Raw genomic sequence first — 16,344 nt, 5'->3', positions numbered from 1 at the left:
CAACCTATAGCTAATACATTTTTAGTTTGGAGTTGTTACTTGTTACATTACATTTCTCGATTATTATTTCCTTGCATAGTAAACATACAATTAAATAATCCTTTTGTCAATTTTTTTGTGTTGCTTTTACCAGTCGTAAGTGTAACATCAAAGGTAATACTTTCTCGTTTATTTTATAATATCTTTACGGAAAAGACAGTAATGGCTGATCCTCGTATTAAGACACTAAAGATCAAAACCGGAGTAGTGAAAAGATTAACAAAAGAGAAACTTATGTATATACTAGAAACAGAACAACAACAGGAAAAGGTTGAGAAATTGAAAAAGGCTGGTGAGTTAAATTACCATTATTTTCTATTTTTATTTAATTCCAACCTTAGTGCCATTGAATACTTAGTACCTATTTATATTTTATGGAACTACATTATAATATAATGTGTGTATTGAACTCATGAACTGTATGAAAAATAATAACTAATTAACTATTCATAAATATTTTTATAAAATGTATGATTTATAACAAACCAGGTGATAATCTATAATTTTTAGGAAATCTTAAAATTGGTATTAGGTATCAAACAATAAGTTAATCGTGTACAGTGTATACATTGATAAATTATTTTTATTTTTCAAAACATTTCAAGATTAAAATTGCAAGACAAATAAAATTAAATGATTCTGCATAATTCAGTTATTTACCCACTAGATCTGCCTACATTCTTAATCCAAACACTATTTCTGACTTAAAAAGTAGGTAACTGAACATTGAAATGGTATTGATTTAAAGAAATTTGTTTAACGAGTGGAAAATCTAAGGTAGGTCCTAAATGTTTTAGGTTATGTTACAGCACCAGTGAGTTGTTAGGTATTTATTTAAGATTTTAATTTCTCATTAATATTTATAAAATTAAAAGGATATTTAGAGGTTTATCTGGAATATTTTTCATTCAAATCATAATTTTACATTCATAATAATATGATGTCCAAACAAATTAATTATGTTTTTATATGTACCTATTTTGTCTGAGTCCTCCTTTTAGGGCATTCAATTTCAAACCCTATTTATCCTTAATTATTACAATTTTTACTATTCTTAATAGTGTTCTTAATTATGTTTACACGTTTCTTTAATGTTTATTAGATACTATCAAAACTCATTAAATAAGATTTTAATTATTATAGGTTATTAACTTTTTGATCCATAATCATTTTTCATTTTGACTAAAATAGAACAATCAAACATTTTTCTTTTATTAGGTTCTCATATTGTTACTAGGTACCTACATTAATTTATTTCTTGACCTTTTTTTTTAAATTTAGTTTTTCTACGTTTTTTCAACTTTTATAAATTTGAGATATATTTTTACATGTGTTATAATGGGCAACAGTTGTTAGTAAGTAGAGAGCAGATTTTTAGGTTTTCATCTATAATAATAATTTATTGTGTTTATGCTGCTCAACAGAGGCATAACATGTGGATAATTTTTGGTACTGGTTTTTTATAGCCCCGCCATCCATTTAACAATAAATACATCGTACAAATACAAAATAATGAGTTTATTTATGGATATTAATCTAATAATTCAATGATAGGTATGTCGATATATTTAAAAAATTAAAATTGAAAATGGAATAATACTTTTAAAACAATGATAAATTACAAAATGTATAAAAATGTTTATAATGTTAAAAATTATGGTTTCTGTTGTTCCCGAAATTCTGCTGTATCTTTTTAGATGGTGTCCAACAGGATTACTATTGTTTAGTTTTGATCGCCACGTAAATAGAACAAATACGTACTGTGATGTTGGATCCGTGTATCGAGTTATTTTAGGTATTATTGATTATTAAGTAGGTACTTAAAAGTAATGGTACGTATTTTCCGCCGAATTATAAACATTATAATATCAATAAATAAACTCATTATCTTATATTTATATGATGTATTTATTGGTTTATGGATGGCGGGGCTCTAAAGTTTTCACTCGCCTTGGACTATAACGAACCAGTATACCATTTTTTAATTAAAAAATTGATTTTTCATGTTAAAGAATTTAAAAAGTATACATAGGGAATATAATGTACCACTCGGTCTATAAAAAAAATCATAATAATAGTTAATTTCCCGAGAGGTAATTTTTTTTAATCAGGGAAAAAAAGTAGAATTTGTTCAATAAATTGTTTTAAACATCGAGATCTATTGTTAATCTATCTCGATGGTTTGTAATTATATTCGAAATCCTTTCGGATTGATGGATCGCCATACGCATATGCAAGGTTCGGCCAAATTGTTTATCAGCCATCAACTACCTTATGTTCAAAACTGTCCATGATAGAAATAATCATAAGGTATGATCACGCAGATTCTATGCGCATGACGCTGACGTGACGTCACATGCGCTACAAATACACTGAAGTTTCTGATTATAACGCCGCGCGGCCGACGTCATCTAACAGTTTTCGTAAACACGTCGTGTGGTAGCCAAAACGATAACATACCCAAAAAACTTTATTTATTATGATCATACATTCATATGTGCTGTGTAGAGTTGATTATATTCAACTTGTAAGTAACGTGTGACCAGCATTTTGATACCTATGCATTAAATATACGGAACACTACACGACAAGACGTGGTCGGAGGTAGAATCCACCTTTAGGACTTAGGTCTATGAATTATGATAGCATAGAATAAACAATGTACTTACCAGGTTTATGATTATTCTATATTTCTATCATTGTCCAGTCGACCAGTCCTCTCGTTGATTGGAGGCAGCGCTACCGGTGAGGAGTTTTGTTGTGTTGGTGGAATTGGTGGATAGCTTTTTCAGTATCGTGCATAGACACAAAGTTTAAAATCTATGATATTATGGGGCCGTAGAATTTCACCGATTTCTGATCCTTATCTATACTGTGTCATTATAATTTATAAGTTTATTTTGACAACCCAATTATAAAACAGTAATACAAATAACAAATCAGTAATTACAATTCTGAAATAGTGAAATGAAATATTGAGATGTGAGTGACTGATTTTCCAGTGAAAAGAATTATTTAATATTACTATATAACTCATGTCAAAAAAAGATGTTCTTCTTATTTTCCCATGGTGTTGGTAATCAGTAATTATTAATTTATATAAAGTATTGATGTTGGAATGTTTTGTGATGGGAAAATATGAGAATAAACATTTTCTGATTGCTTTATAACAACAGCTATAATATATAAATTATTCACCATAGTATCCTTGGAATTTTTATTAATAATAAATTCAAACATCATTATCTGTTTGTTTGAAAATATTTATATTACTTATAATATTGTAAACATTGTAAATTAGAATTCATTTATAAAATTAGAAGAAATCTTTATAAGTTTTAACTTATATATTGGAGCCATACTATTTAGTAACAGAGCTTGTTAAAATACTGTTCAAATTATTTTCCTCTTAAGAAATGCGAAACATGTAACTACATATTTTAAATTCAATGATTTGTATGGTTAACTAAGTGAATGTTCAATGATTATAAGTCATTTTTTTTTTATAATATAACAAAGTGAAGGCTGTTAAATATATAACTTTATTTTTATAGGAATTGATGAGAATACTTTTAAGAAGCAAGAAGAAGTACTTAGGGAGTCACAGATGATGATCCCAGACACTCAAAGAAGATTAAAAGCTGCATTTGAAGATTTGAAGAGTGTTATAGCTGATTGTGAAGAACTAAAAGAAGAACAAGATTATTTAAACGCTCAAAAGTTTTTAGCTGAAGCTGAAAAAGAAATTAATTAATCAATTTCTTTAATTTAACATTTTTATACATTTAAAACACTAACATTTTTTTCCTTTATTAAAATTATTATTAAAACTTTTTTATTATATTAAAATGTCTGAACAAAATATTCATAGTAACATATATTCTGAGGCGAATGCTAACAATTTCTGGTTAACATGTCCTCCACCTCCTTTTACTACGCCTCCACCCATTCAATCAATGTATAATTTAGATTTTGTTCACCCACATCTATCTCCGTGTAATCAGCCAGCACAAAACTATTGTATGCCTTATGGTAGCAATATTAGTAATCAATACTATCAAGACCAATATGTACCATCTAATCAGAATATAAGCAATTTATTTTCGTCTCTTCCGGACAATATTGATGAAGAATACATTCTTAAATATGTATGCCCTATACCAAAAGCTTTAAAAGACGCAACTAGTATTTGGATCGAAAAGTGGTTAGCCGGCAAAGAAAAAGATTTTACAATTAAGAACGTGAAATCAACAAATGTAGTAGAGGTAAATTCCAATAAAAACTTTTGCATTTGTTTTATACTTAATAATTATTAATTTAAACTTATTTTTAGATTAACCAAATCAGCAATAATGTCAAAGAATGTAAACATTTATTAGAAATCATGGGTAAAAAAAAAATATTTATGGAGCAGAATGTATCAACTATGACGGAAGCTGAATGGAAAAAAGCATGTTCTGATTTAATCTTGGATAAAGTAAATGATATATAGATGATAATGATAAAAAATAAAATTAATTTCTGTGTTCCTTCTTGTGTAGAACTGCTTGGATACCATAATAAAAAAGTTACATCTTGATACTGACTCAATGTCTGAATTAAAATTTCAATTAGCCAAAAGAAAGAAAAAAAGGAATAGATTAAAGAGATTTAAATCTAACCTAAAAATAATTAAATCTCAACAAAAAGATGAAATAAGAGAAATAAACAGAAAGATTGATGCTTGGCAAAATACATTAAAAGAAAATATATTAAAAGAAAAAAGAGTAAGATTTTTCAATTGTTTATTTAATATTTATAACAAGTTGTTATTTCATAAATAGGTTAACGAAACTAAAACAGAAGCCAACATTGTCTTGAAAAGGGTTAGAGAAAAAATTGAAGATGCTAAAGATCAGATATCATTGTTGGATAATTTAGAAAAATTAAGAAAATCTAGACTTTTAAACTGTGTGAACCAAAGAAAAAATCCACTTTTTGAAAATTCCCTAAGTATATTATTTAAAATGAATAAATAAATTGATATTATTATTATGCTTAATTAATTAAATTTAATATTATTTGTTATAGAAAAACTAAAAATACTTTGGCAGCAGAAACTAACAGACTACAATAAAGAAGAAGAAGAATTGAAAAATATGCTTACTGAAGCTGAAGCAAAAAAACACGAAAGACGGGAAATTGAAATTCAAAAAAAGTTTGCAGAATGGGATCATATACTGTTTGGGCCAAATTTTAGTTCCCATGAAATGGTGTTTGATAACTATACATTCCTCGAAATACGGTATTATCAATATTTGGTATCAAATAATATTTAAATAATAATTTATTCATTTATTATAGGAGAGGCTGGGATAAATATGTTGTCGATGAAAATGAAATATCAGAATCTAGCAGTATTCCTTTGGGTTGGATTTTACCTGTAGTACCTTGTAATACTGATTGGGCTAAATATTCCAATAACCCTAATGTATTGTAATAATAATTGTAATAAATAATGCACACTTATTAATTTTTAAAAAAGAATTATTTTTTATCATCTGTTGTGTATTTTCTTTAGTATTTAGTACAATTTGACTATCCCATTTTGTATGGTGTTTTTCCAAGTTTATTAACCCCTAACTTTTTAAAATTATATATGAATTCAAATTCTGATTTTGGATTCTGAAATCTTAAATATACTTCAATTGTAACTTCTATCTTTAAAATGTTTGTAAAACCATTTTTAAGGACTATTAACCTTTGTATGTATTTGTCTTTGTGTAAAATTAATTACTCATAAATTACTCTTTAGAGTTTTTATTTGAATACATCAATTTTTTTTAAAAATATCTGCTTAATAATCCTGTAGTAAATAATAAAAAATATAAACATATGTAACACAATATAATAGCTACATGATAAAAAATACATATAAATATAAATGTAGAATAGTAGATAGTATACATATTAGTACATTGTAATTAAAAAAATATGAGTTAATGCAATACATTTTCATAGTATTTATATTTAATATAACTATAAGCTATGTAGATATATCATGAACTCATCCACACAGTACATTTTTCACTAAGAAGGTTCAACCATAGACCGGAATTAATTTCACTAAATATGAAAAATACGTTAGTATTATAAAAATGCATGTTATTTACCGCACTATAGAAAGACGTACAAATTATAAAATATGGATGAATGATAAAATTAGTTATGTATATCGAAAAATCGAGTGTGTAAACAAAAAAAATGTTTATATATTTTGCTGGCTTAATGGCTTCTATAGTTCTATATTGATAATTGGCAAATACATCAGTAATTTAATTTTCAAGGTATATGTAGTCCCGAAATAATATAATGATACATTAATACATATGTTTTAAAAATAATAATGCATTAATTAACGGTGAGCCTATACGGATGAACTGAGTACATAGCATTGATTTGTGTTGACGCAGTGCAATTCAAACTTGAACATGAAGACAATAAGTTTCAAGTCTCAATTATTATAGTATACTCCCAAGATTCTAATGAACTGTGAATAGATCGTATTATTTTTTCCTCTAATATATTAATATGATCTAATGATTCATTCATTCATTTTATAATTTGATTACAATTTCTTTTCGAATATCATCGGACAACTGCCAAACATATGATTTTGGACGTCTTGAATAGTTGAATATAATTAACACGGGGCCGAACTGACCCCTTCTCTTATAATGAGGGCCTTTTATTGCTAATTCTCTCGTTATTACTTATTATAATTATACCTTACGTCCTCGTGCAATAAGGCAACATGAATATTTCTATATCGTGATTGCAATCTGTAATCTAAACATTTTTATTTTGTAAAATGTGTTTATCAGTTTATCTTCAACACTGGTTTTCAGTTGCAGTAAAATTACAATAATAAAAGTATTGTACAATGTTGGTACAATTGTGACCTACTTATCATCACACTAATATTTTATCTTTTTGTTTTCAATTTAAAAAATATTTATTAATTATCTTATTATTTGTAATTTTACTGATTTTACCAATTTTGTTAATATATTTGTAATATAATTTCTGTTTAATATGTATATTTTGTACATAAATTCCCATGTTACATTCAACATTCCTTGTTCTGATTGATTTGGGATGTTGCAATATCATAACTAGCTTACACCGGACTTAAGGTAAATTTTTGTAATATATATTTTGATTGTTTTTATACTCATCGGGATTTTACTCATATCTCGTTTTTTACAAATAGAAAATGGTATTTAGTGTCATTGTTATTTTTTTAGGATGGCACAAACAAGGCGTGTGCCAGTCTTTGGTTCACGGCCACCTTGTGCATACCAATCCAGACTTGATGAACGTAGCTTACAGTTACGTATGGCTAGAATGGAACGGTCCAGAAAGTCAGATAAACCGGAAGATTTTGTTTGCTACGAAGACTCGGAGGAAGAAGAAGAGAGCACAATGTCATTATGTACCATGCTAAACTCTTCATATAATTTTGTTGATTATATAAGAAACCGAGAATATGGAATGCGAGAGTATCGTTCAGTAAATCAAAATCATGGTACAAGGCATATTCTTACACATGACTTATTTAAAGAACGGTCTATACCATTAAAAACAATGAATAAAGTTTTTTGTTCACAATGGCTTAGTAGTAAACAAATTGTCTTTGGTACAAAATGTAATAAAGTAAGTACACTGAATATAATCCTAACATTTCTAACATTCTTATATTTTTGCCATTTAGAAATTATACTCTGAGGATAACTAATACCTAAGTATAATTTTAATAATAATTATAATAATACTAATATTACTATTTGGTGTATAAAATACATGTATACATTTATACTTAATAATACTTACAATATTATTTTGTAAAAAAACCACTTGAATAGATTTTTTAATGATAAAATATTAAGTTTTTTCTTTAGTATGGTGAAATGAACTTTTAAAAGTTAAAATTAGAAAAAGTACGGGTTTGTAATAGCCACGCCCGGGCTTGTGAATTCCTGTCACCCATATAATCGATGACTAATTCAATAAAAATATACTTCTGTTTTATGGGACACCATTTTTTTTACAATTTTTTTTAGTTAAACATGCTAAAAACAATTCTGCAGTCAAAATTTGGCGAACAGACTGAGTTTTAACATATAGGTAGGTAGCTATTTTAAGTCCAAGATCCACCCAAGGTGGTTTTACCTAACAAGTCGAGGGACATCTTCGGTTTTAATTTTTCAAGTGAGTGAGCATGCTGGGTGTTATGAAAATACTATACACTTCAATTAGTTATAATTTTAAAACTAAATCCGACTGCCAAATTCTGGCTTCACCATCATTTTCAGCATGCTTAACTACATATGTTAATTCAAATAAAAAAAGGTGTCTGGTAAAACTGAAAAGTTTCCCCTTTAGGGTATATATACTAGATAATATTACTATTAATATCACTTATTTATAATTTTTGTGAGTAGGTATTTAACAAAAATAAAAAAAATATATCACAGGGTGCCGAAGGAGGTATAGAAGGTGTTAGTTATTATTATTGTTATAGGACAATAATAAACCAGTATCTAATAAAATTAATTTTATAATATGATCATAGACCATACAATTAGAAAATAAATACCCAATATATTCAGTATTAAATTAAAACTGTGGAACATAAAAAAAAACATATTTTATTTATATTGTCTAACTTTAATTATACTCAACAAATAATGAGTTGTATTATTCATAAGCTACAGACTTATTATATCTCACATTTATTTTACTATTATGAATAGTTAATGGTATATAACGTAAAATCTCACGAACTGGACCAAATACCATCGATAAAAGGACGTGTAGATGAAGCAGCTGATCAACAAAGTGGTATTCATTCGTTAAAAATTAATCCATCCAGAACATTACTGGCAACAGGAGCATATAATTCTAATGAAATTGCAGTGTATAGATTGCCAACATTAGATCCAATTGTTCTAGCTGAGGTGAATAACATTTAAAAAAAACACTCAACTGTTATTTTATGTTATTATTTTATTAGGGTGCTCACAAAGATTGGATATTTGATATTGAATGGTTGGATGATGAGTTTTTTGTTAGTGGATCACGGGATACCAAGCTTGCTCTATGGCAAGTTCAAGATAAATATCAAGAAAAGTATGATTCTGATGGCGACCTTATACAACCAGTTACTCAATTTCTTAGTCCTGCAGTTATAAGAAGTTGTAAGACAGCACAAAAAGTCCGAGCAATCACATTTAATAAGAGTTTAAAAGAAATGGTTACATTGTCATTAAATGGATATGTTCATGTTTGGGATGTTGAACGTTTTAAACAAGTAATTGCAATTTATAATATTATGAATTTTTAAAAACAATTTATTTATTTTTAATCTATTAAGAGACATAAATAGTATTGATTACTTTATTTAGTAGTTAGTTAAGTAATCTAAATATACATTTTATAGTATGAAAATGAACTTCCGTTTCCTGCCCACAAATAAAATGTTCACAAATACATTTATACAATTTTTTTTTATTTTTTAACTTATAATTCCCATTTCACTTTCAGAGATTTTCAAGAAGATTATCCTCTTGTCAGGACAATGTCTGTATGGCAATGAAAAATGATAGTAGTTTATATGCTGTTGGATGCCGTTCATATACACTGTTACTTGATTCAAGAACATTACATACCATAAAAAAAATTCCTGCAAGATATAGTGGATGTGGTTTGTATATTTATCAAGTTTTTAAATTTGTTCTATACTCTGTTCCATGAGAGAATTGTCCAGTTCTGTGCATCCTCCCTCGTCACTCGACTATCAAAATTCAAATAAATCCATTCTAATTTAGTTATTAATTTGTTGTGTTGCAGGAATTAGGTCTTTAAGTTTTCAAGATAATGTAATTACAATTGGAACAGGTGTTGGTGTAATAATGTTTTATGATATACGGGCAGGAAAGTACTTAGAATCTAGTATTAACTCCAGTAGAGCAGTTGTGTTAAAAACAAGTAGAGGTTATGTTGTAAGTATTATCATTTGAAATTCAATTGTAGTTTATACATTTATAAAATTTGTTATCAGTATCCTGACGAAGATTTCATGGTGGACCAAGGATTTCAACAAGTGAAATATACACCTGCAATTTATACACATTGCTATGATTATTCAGGAACACGATTATTTTCTGCTGGTGGACCGTTACCAGCTAATTTATGTGGCAATTATGCAGGCTTATGGCAGTAATATTTATTAATACAATGTATTTGTTTAAATATTATTTGTAGTAATATCATACTACATAAAATATTTCTTCCAACAATGGATAAAATATTTCAGTATTTTGTGATTGGCATTCCTTGGGTCATTAAAAACTATGTACAAAATATTGAACTATTTTGTTGTGCTAGCAAATTAATTGTGCTATGTTAAAATCAATATTTTATCTTATTGGTTTTGAAGTTTGAACATGAAATAATGAACTTTGATAAAGTTTATCATGTTCTAGGAGTAAGAACTAAGACTATACTTGACTGGAATGAGTGTTTTTATCCAATAGTTTTATTGAAATTAACATCTTCAATTTTACAATTAATGTAAAAATAATTAAATAAGTTTCAATGTGTAGCAATTGAATGAATACTATAATTAAAGAAACATTCATTCGTCTTGTATTAAAATAATGAACTACTATATTTCTTTTTTTCATTTGGTTTGGTTTTTAATAATATTTCAAATTATAATTAACAATCATAGAAATAGAAAACAATATTCATTATTAAAGTAATTATTTATACCTTAATTCATCAAATAAAATTCGTAGAAATGGTTAATTAATTTAAATTATATAAATAGAATGTTTTCATTTTTTTTATACACGCGTGATTTATTTATGTGTTAAAATATTTAGAAAATATTGGTTTTTTTATATGAAGAATTATATTATATTAATTTATAAAACGAGTAACACTGAGTTCATGAATTCGGCAAATATGATTGCTGTTTCATGAATTAGACACTTTTCTGCCAAATGCATAAATAACCTACACTTTATTTGATGACACAAGTTCTGTACATGATAGTCACATACTCAAAATTACTAGATAATTAAAACAAAATATCAGCCAAGAAGTAATGTTTTATGCCAAAACTATTACTTTTAGAGTTCAGCCTCCCCAATGTTCAACCTATTGATTGAAATAGGGCAGTGAAAACTTTTTTAGTTTGGTTGTTTCTGAAAAAAAGGCTTGAATATTAAATAAACATTCTTTATAATTTTTTTATTTGTAACTAAAAACCTATTGTAATGATAAAGTCAAGTTTTCTTTTTTTGAAAAAAATTGGATATTCAGATGTGAATGAGTAGTTTTTCCTCATCAATTTTAGATGTTTTTTGTAGTTCATAAAATACTGATCATAGAAACTTGAAACATTCTGCTATTACTTAAATTATAATAGTCTCCAAAGTAAAATATTACGACTTATTTTAAGTTATTTATAAATATATGAAATTTTTTTCAATACAATTAAGGAATATATTTTGTCTTGATCAAAAAGCAAGAAAATTTTAAACAATGTATAATGTCATAGTTGTTCTTATAGGAAAATTAAAAAATTTTGAAAATATTTATTGGCACTGTTTTTTATAAGCGTTTGAACTTTTGAAGTTTTAATTTTCACAGCAACAAAAGTATATAAATCATTTTGTAGCTTTAAAACTCTGTTTATTATAATTCTTAAAACATAATGACAATTTTTAGCTATTTCTATCGCGAACACATTCTTCTCAGTATTGACCTTAGTTAATAATGATAATCTATCAGATTTTTATGATTGTATCTAGATGTATTTTATGTGAGACTGAGTATATTGAACATCATATAAATTAACGCATATTTGGCAATAGTGTTGCTGACTTTACCAAAAGTGTAATTTTCATGCTACTTTTGTGAATTTGGATCCAAATTTATCGCAAACCAAACAAATTTGAATAGAAATTGTTAAAAAATGCATAATAGTTATTCAGTAGCAATATTTGTATAGCTAGTATATTGTACATTTAACAAACAAAGCTTATGAGTTTGAGGTACCTAGTAAATTGTACAATTTAATTATTAATAAATATAACATCTGGACTTTGTAATAAAAAAAAATGTATGGGAAGTAACGCTCACTAAACACTATTTTACATCAGTCACTCAAAAACTTTGTGTTCCTATGTATGATCCCTAGTCTAGAACAAACACATAACCTGATTTGGAGGCAGTCAGGACAACATTCTTGACAAACAAGCATGCACTGCAGTACTGGTTATCCACCCAATCTTATACAACTAAATAATAAAAAATTGAATCAACAAACATAGTATAATATTAATATATGCATATTATTAATTGCCTTAAAAATAAACAAAAATAAATTGCTAATTGTATAACAAGATTAATCACATTAACATTTTGATTGCAAGAAAATAATGAAATTCCAAGATGGACATAATTTTATATGATGTTTGTAGATTAAAGTTTATTCTCTGCACTAATGGGACGGATGATAGATAATTTGTATAAAATTGGACATTAAAAAAATAAACAAAACACTACTATTTGATACTCATTTAATAATTATTAATAATTTGTTGATAAACTGGTCGGTCAATTTTAAGTCGACACATAAACAGCCATAAATGTGACATATTTCTAATAAGTACCTATACTATTATTTATCAAAAAAACATCTAAAATTTAAACTTTGCTATTTTCACTACATAAAATAAATACTTATTAATTAATATTGATTAAAATACAATTTTTTAATTACAATATTCCATCACAATTTAAATGTATTATTAAAGTAGAGAAATTGTCCAATTTTGAGCTATTCCGACAGCAGGTTTTCGCACTGTTAATACTTGATTATGAGTATTGTATAAAACAGTTAATTCTGACAAGCTACCACCATTGACCTGTATACTGGCTTTGGTGAATACATTGGGAATACCAACAATCATGACTTTTTCCACCCACGATTTAGTATTGAAATCTTCACAGTGTAAACATTTTGAGATCAATTGATTGTTAATGTATTCATATTCAACGTAGATAAAGTGTCCATTCCTGTATTCAAAACTTTCCTCGTCATCAATATACAATGATCCCTTAGCTATAGCTTTCAGATCAATTGCCACAATTAAAGTGTATGGGTCGTCCTTCATTAAGACAGATGATCTGCGAACACGTTGCTTAGTAGGAACTATTGTACCACCTCGTTGATACACAGGCACCTTGTTGATTGGTGCTTGTATTTTCATCAGCCCGTTAGTTTTGATGGGTTGGTAAGTATCTCGATCATACCAAATTTCTTCGTGACCGGGGAAATAACAAGTTAGCTCTTGAACATTTTGATCTAATACAGGACATACCAACAAGATATCACCAACCATAAATTCATTGTCAATGTTGTTCAGTTGTTCTTCATGAGGAAACTCAAAAAATAATGGCCGTATAACAGGTGCCCCGGTTAATTCATGGTTTTTAAATAATGAGTACCACAGTGGTAACAATGTATATCTTGTTCTGATGGCATCACGTATCAAAAATGTAGTTTGTTCATCAAATAACCAAGGTTCTCGACGTTTTGTATCTATGTGAGCATGACTTCTGAAAAAAGGCAAAAAGGCACCAGTTTGGTACCATCGGATCAGTAATTCTTTATCGGGATTATTGAAGAATCCGCCCACATCTGCACCGCAAAATGATATTCCCGAAATTGCCAATGAGAGACACATTGGTAAAGATATTTTTAAATGACTCCAATCAGCCATATTATCACCAGTCCACACAGCAGCAAAACGTTGTGTACCAGCAAAATGAGATCGTGTCAAAATGAATGGTCTTTTTTTACCATTTGATCGTTTCAGTAGACCATCATATGTGCTCATGACCTGTAATAGTCCGTAAATGTTATGTATGTCTCTGTGTTCATAACCACCATGATGAATACAATCCTTTGGCATTGTAACTTCTGGTCCATTGAAAACAGAAGGTTCATTCATATCATTCCATATAAAAATGTCCTCGGTAGGACCGACAAAATTATCAATAGAATAACGAGAAGCATAGTACTCTTGTACTTTAGGGTTCATGAAATCCAAGTAACTAGAAGATCCTGGCCAACACCAACCTTCATACACGTCACCATCTTTATTCTTTACATATAAATCATTATTGATTGCATCATTGTGTAGAAAGTAGTTGGAATCGCGTTTGATGTGTGGATCAATAATAGTGACCAATTTTCTTCCTTTGCTAGTTAAATTATTTACCATTTCTAAAGGTTCAGAGAATTTAACTGGATCCCAGGTAAAATATTTTTTACTATCTGTATACTCAATGTCTAACCACATGACATCCATAGGTATGTCATTGACATCAAAATTTGTATCTACATCATGGACATCTTTTTGGTCATTGTAATTCCATCGACACTGATGGTAAGCCAATGAAAATAGCGGAGGTAATGGAGTTGTTCCTGTTAGTGAAGAATATTGTCTAGTTACGTCTAGAGGTTTAGGACCCAACATAATGAAAAAATCAATAATACCACATTCAGACATAAAATGAGCACTGGGAATGTCTTTTTCGGTAGACGATCCTGAAACTAAATTAACTATTGATTCCACAACTGACGTGTGCTCTGTGTTTCCTTTTACACCTGCAATATCTACCCATGTTTCAGCAGCATTCAACCAAAACACTCCAACACTGTTCTTTTTACCATGTCCCATTAAAAATGGAACAGCTCCATATAATCCCATTCCGTTGTACAATTCATACTCAAATACATCCAAATTATAAAATCGATATGGATCATTACCACTGGTACCTTTGAGAGCTAAACTGTCTGCATGTTCTGGGAGTCCATACAGAGAAGTAGACGAATATAATTTGAAGTCCATTGAAACTGCAGAAGGTCCACGGGGCTTAGAATCCTGATGTTCCTTAAAGTATTCTTCCCACGATCCTATTTCATTGTCTGCAATAGATTCTGGTTTAGGCCTGTAGTGCTCAAATTGCATTAGATTATCATGGTTCACCCCTATGGTCAACTCTTCATTAACATAAACATCCAACTTAAATGGGGCTATTGTGATATACACCTTGATAGTTTTACTCAATTCTAATTCAATAGTTGATGCATTTCGAGCCATAACCATTGACTCTGTTATTGGTTCAGATACAAGAGCATGTACAGGTTGAAACCTGTTATACATTTGATTCCCATCTTTGTTGATGCGAAGACGAAGCGTACTATCCTTGAGACCATCCAACCGCATTCGTAATGAAACATCGTCATAGTTTGTATTTGATATCAAGGCTTCGAAGTACTTATCCGTCAATATAACGCTGTCTGGTACTAGTTCAAAAGCGGTTTTTTGGTTTTTGTTCATGGAGCGGCAACGCTTACAAAAGTTACTTTGCTCGCATGTTTTAAAATTACCACGGTCAACCGAATAGACAGTTGAACCAATAATACATACCAAAAAAAGGATGACGTGTAGGAAACTACTCATTTTATATTTAAACTTGAATGAAAGCGTTAAATAGAAACTATACACTTTTAAGTTAACACAACACACATTGACATTGTTTTAAAACAAAAAAACGTTTTTGGTTTTTAAGTCGATTTGAAATTTCTATACACCTCACAAGTATTTAGATTCGGCATTAATAATTATATAATAAGTATAATTATTGTTCACGAAATAAACGAAATCGTAGTACTCTGACACTTAAAACTTATCTCGGTGGTCGGCACTCGGTTGAAATTCGTACACTGTATGGCATTATGACTATAAAAGTAAAAAGACTTCATTATCATTTATCCAAATCAAATATTTATCATCGCAGGACGTCAACAACTTACATATAAACAACGGCAATAAACCTAACCTAAAAATGTCCCGGCAACAAATTTGAATTTTGTTTTAATGCCTTAGCCAAAAATAGGTAGTGGGTACTATAAAAAAATAGAATTTTGTGGATCGTGGTCACATCTCGTTGCACAACGATCCGTTATAGAAATAGTTTTTTAAATAATGAGTAATGAGTGTTTTATGTGAAATGAATCACTCAATCACGTCCTGTCCTGATACCTGTAAATTAATGTTAGGTTAGTCGTTCTTTTTAGGTGTATCGTATATGCCTGATACAATATAAAGCATAGACATAATATAACTATACACATTTAGTATTTCAGTGGCGAAACGAACCTTTTTTTTTTTTTTTTTT

At 28.5% G+C, this 16,344-nt stretch overlaps 4 protein-coding genes across 4 annotated transcripts; 3 read left to right on the top strand and 1 right to left on the bottom strand.

Moving 5' to 3' along the window:
- Window positions 1–38: 38 nt before the first annotated feature.
- Window positions 39–5,578, top strand: LOC111033652 (programmed cell death protein 7). Its single transcript, XM_022314547.1, has 7 exons — window positions 39–331; window positions 3,594–4,304; window positions 4,373–4,516; window positions 4,581–4,805; window positions 4,863–5,031; window positions 5,110–5,323; window positions 5,383–5,578. The coding sequence occupies exons 2-7, from the start codon at window positions 3,888–3,890 to the stop codon at window positions 5,516–5,518; spliced, it is 1,305 nt and encodes a 434-aa protein (XP_022170239.1). The 5' UTR covers window positions 39–331; window positions 3,594–3,887; the 3' UTR covers window positions 5,519–5,578.
- Window positions 202–3,793, top strand: LOC111026672 (tubulin-specific chaperone A). Its single transcript, XM_022304826.1, has 2 exons — window positions 202–331; window positions 3,594–3,793. The coding sequence occupies exons 1-2, from the start codon at window positions 202–204 to the stop codon at window positions 3,791–3,793; spliced, it is 330 nt and encodes a 109-aa protein (XP_022160518.1).
- A 1,456-nt stretch (window positions 5,579–7,034) lies between the features above and the next one.
- On the top strand, window positions 7,035–10,450 carry LOC111030273 (DDB1- and CUL4-associated factor 12). Its single transcript, XM_022309730.1, has 7 exons — window positions 7,035–7,214; window positions 7,326–7,734; window positions 8,835–9,038; window positions 9,095–9,391; window positions 9,625–9,784; window positions 9,931–10,082; window positions 10,142–10,450. The coding sequence occupies exons 2-7, from the start codon at window positions 7,327–7,329 to the stop codon at window positions 10,301–10,303; spliced, it is 1,383 nt and encodes a 460-aa protein (XP_022165422.1). The 5' UTR covers window positions 7,035–7,214; window position 7,326; the 3' UTR covers window positions 10,304–10,450.
- A 1,625-nt stretch (window positions 10,451–12,075) lies between these two features.
- LOC111043127 (neutral alpha-glucosidase AB) lies at window positions 12,076–15,918 on the bottom strand. Its single transcript, XM_022328017.1, has one exon. The coding sequence runs from the start codon at window positions 15,624–15,626 to the stop codon at window positions 12,903–12,905; it is 2,724 nt and encodes a 907-aa protein (XP_022183709.1). The 5' UTR covers window positions 15,627–15,918; the 3' UTR covers window positions 12,076–12,902.
- Between the last annotated feature and the right edge of the window lie 426 nt (window positions 15,919–16,344).

The sequence above is a fragment of the Myzus persicae genome, unplaced genomic scaffold (genome assembly GCF_001856785.1).
Source record: "Myzus persicae strain clone G006 unplaced genomic scaffold, MPER_G0061.0, whole genome shotgun sequence".
NCBI classification, from domain to species: domain Eukaryota; kingdom Metazoa; phylum Arthropoda; class Insecta; order Hemiptera; family Aphididae; genus Myzus; species Myzus persicae.
This window is presented reverse-complemented; position numbering and strand designations above follow the sequence as displayed.

What these genes read in the sequence shown, in the direction of transcription:
- LOC111026672 (XM_022304826.1), top strand. Translation starts at nt 202, where the DNA reads ATGGCTGATCCTCGTATTAAGACACTAAAGATCAAAACCGGAGTAGTG. An exon ending in TGAGAAATTGAAAAAGGCTG is followed by an intron (nt 332 to 3,593) that starts GTGAGTTAAATT and finishes TTATTTTTATAG; the next exon opens with GAATTGATGAGAATACTTTT.
- LOC111033652 (XM_022314547.1), top strand. Translation starts at nt 3,888, where the DNA reads ATGTCTGAACAAAATATTCATAGTAACATATATTCTGAGGCGAATGCT. An exon ending in AATCAACAAATGTAGTAGAG is followed by an intron (nt 4,305 to 4,372) that starts GTAAATTCCAAT and finishes ACTTATTTTTAG; the next exon opens with ATTAACCAAATCAGCAATAA. An exon ending in TATACATTCCTCGAAATACG is followed by an intron (nt 5,324 to 5,382) that starts GTATTATCAATA and finishes CATTTATTATAG; the next exon opens with GAGAGGCTGGGATAAATATG.
- LOC111030273 (XM_022309730.1), top strand. Translation starts at nt 7,327, where the DNA reads ATGGCACAAACAAGGCGTGTGCCAGTCTTTGGTTCACGGCCACCTTGT. An exon ending in TTGGTACAAAATGTAATAAA is followed by an intron (nt 7,735 to 8,834) that starts GTAAGTACACTG and finishes TATTATGAATAG; the next exon opens with TTAATGGTATATAACGTAAA. An exon ending in ATCCAATTGTTCTAGCTGAG is followed by an intron (nt 9,039 to 9,094) that starts GTGAATAACATT and finishes TTATTTTATTAG; the next exon opens with GGTGCTCACAAAGATTGGAT.
- LOC111043127 (XM_022328017.1), bottom strand. Translation starts at nt 15,626, where the DNA reads ATGAGTAGTTTCCTACACGTCATCCTTTTTTTGGTATGTATTATTGGT.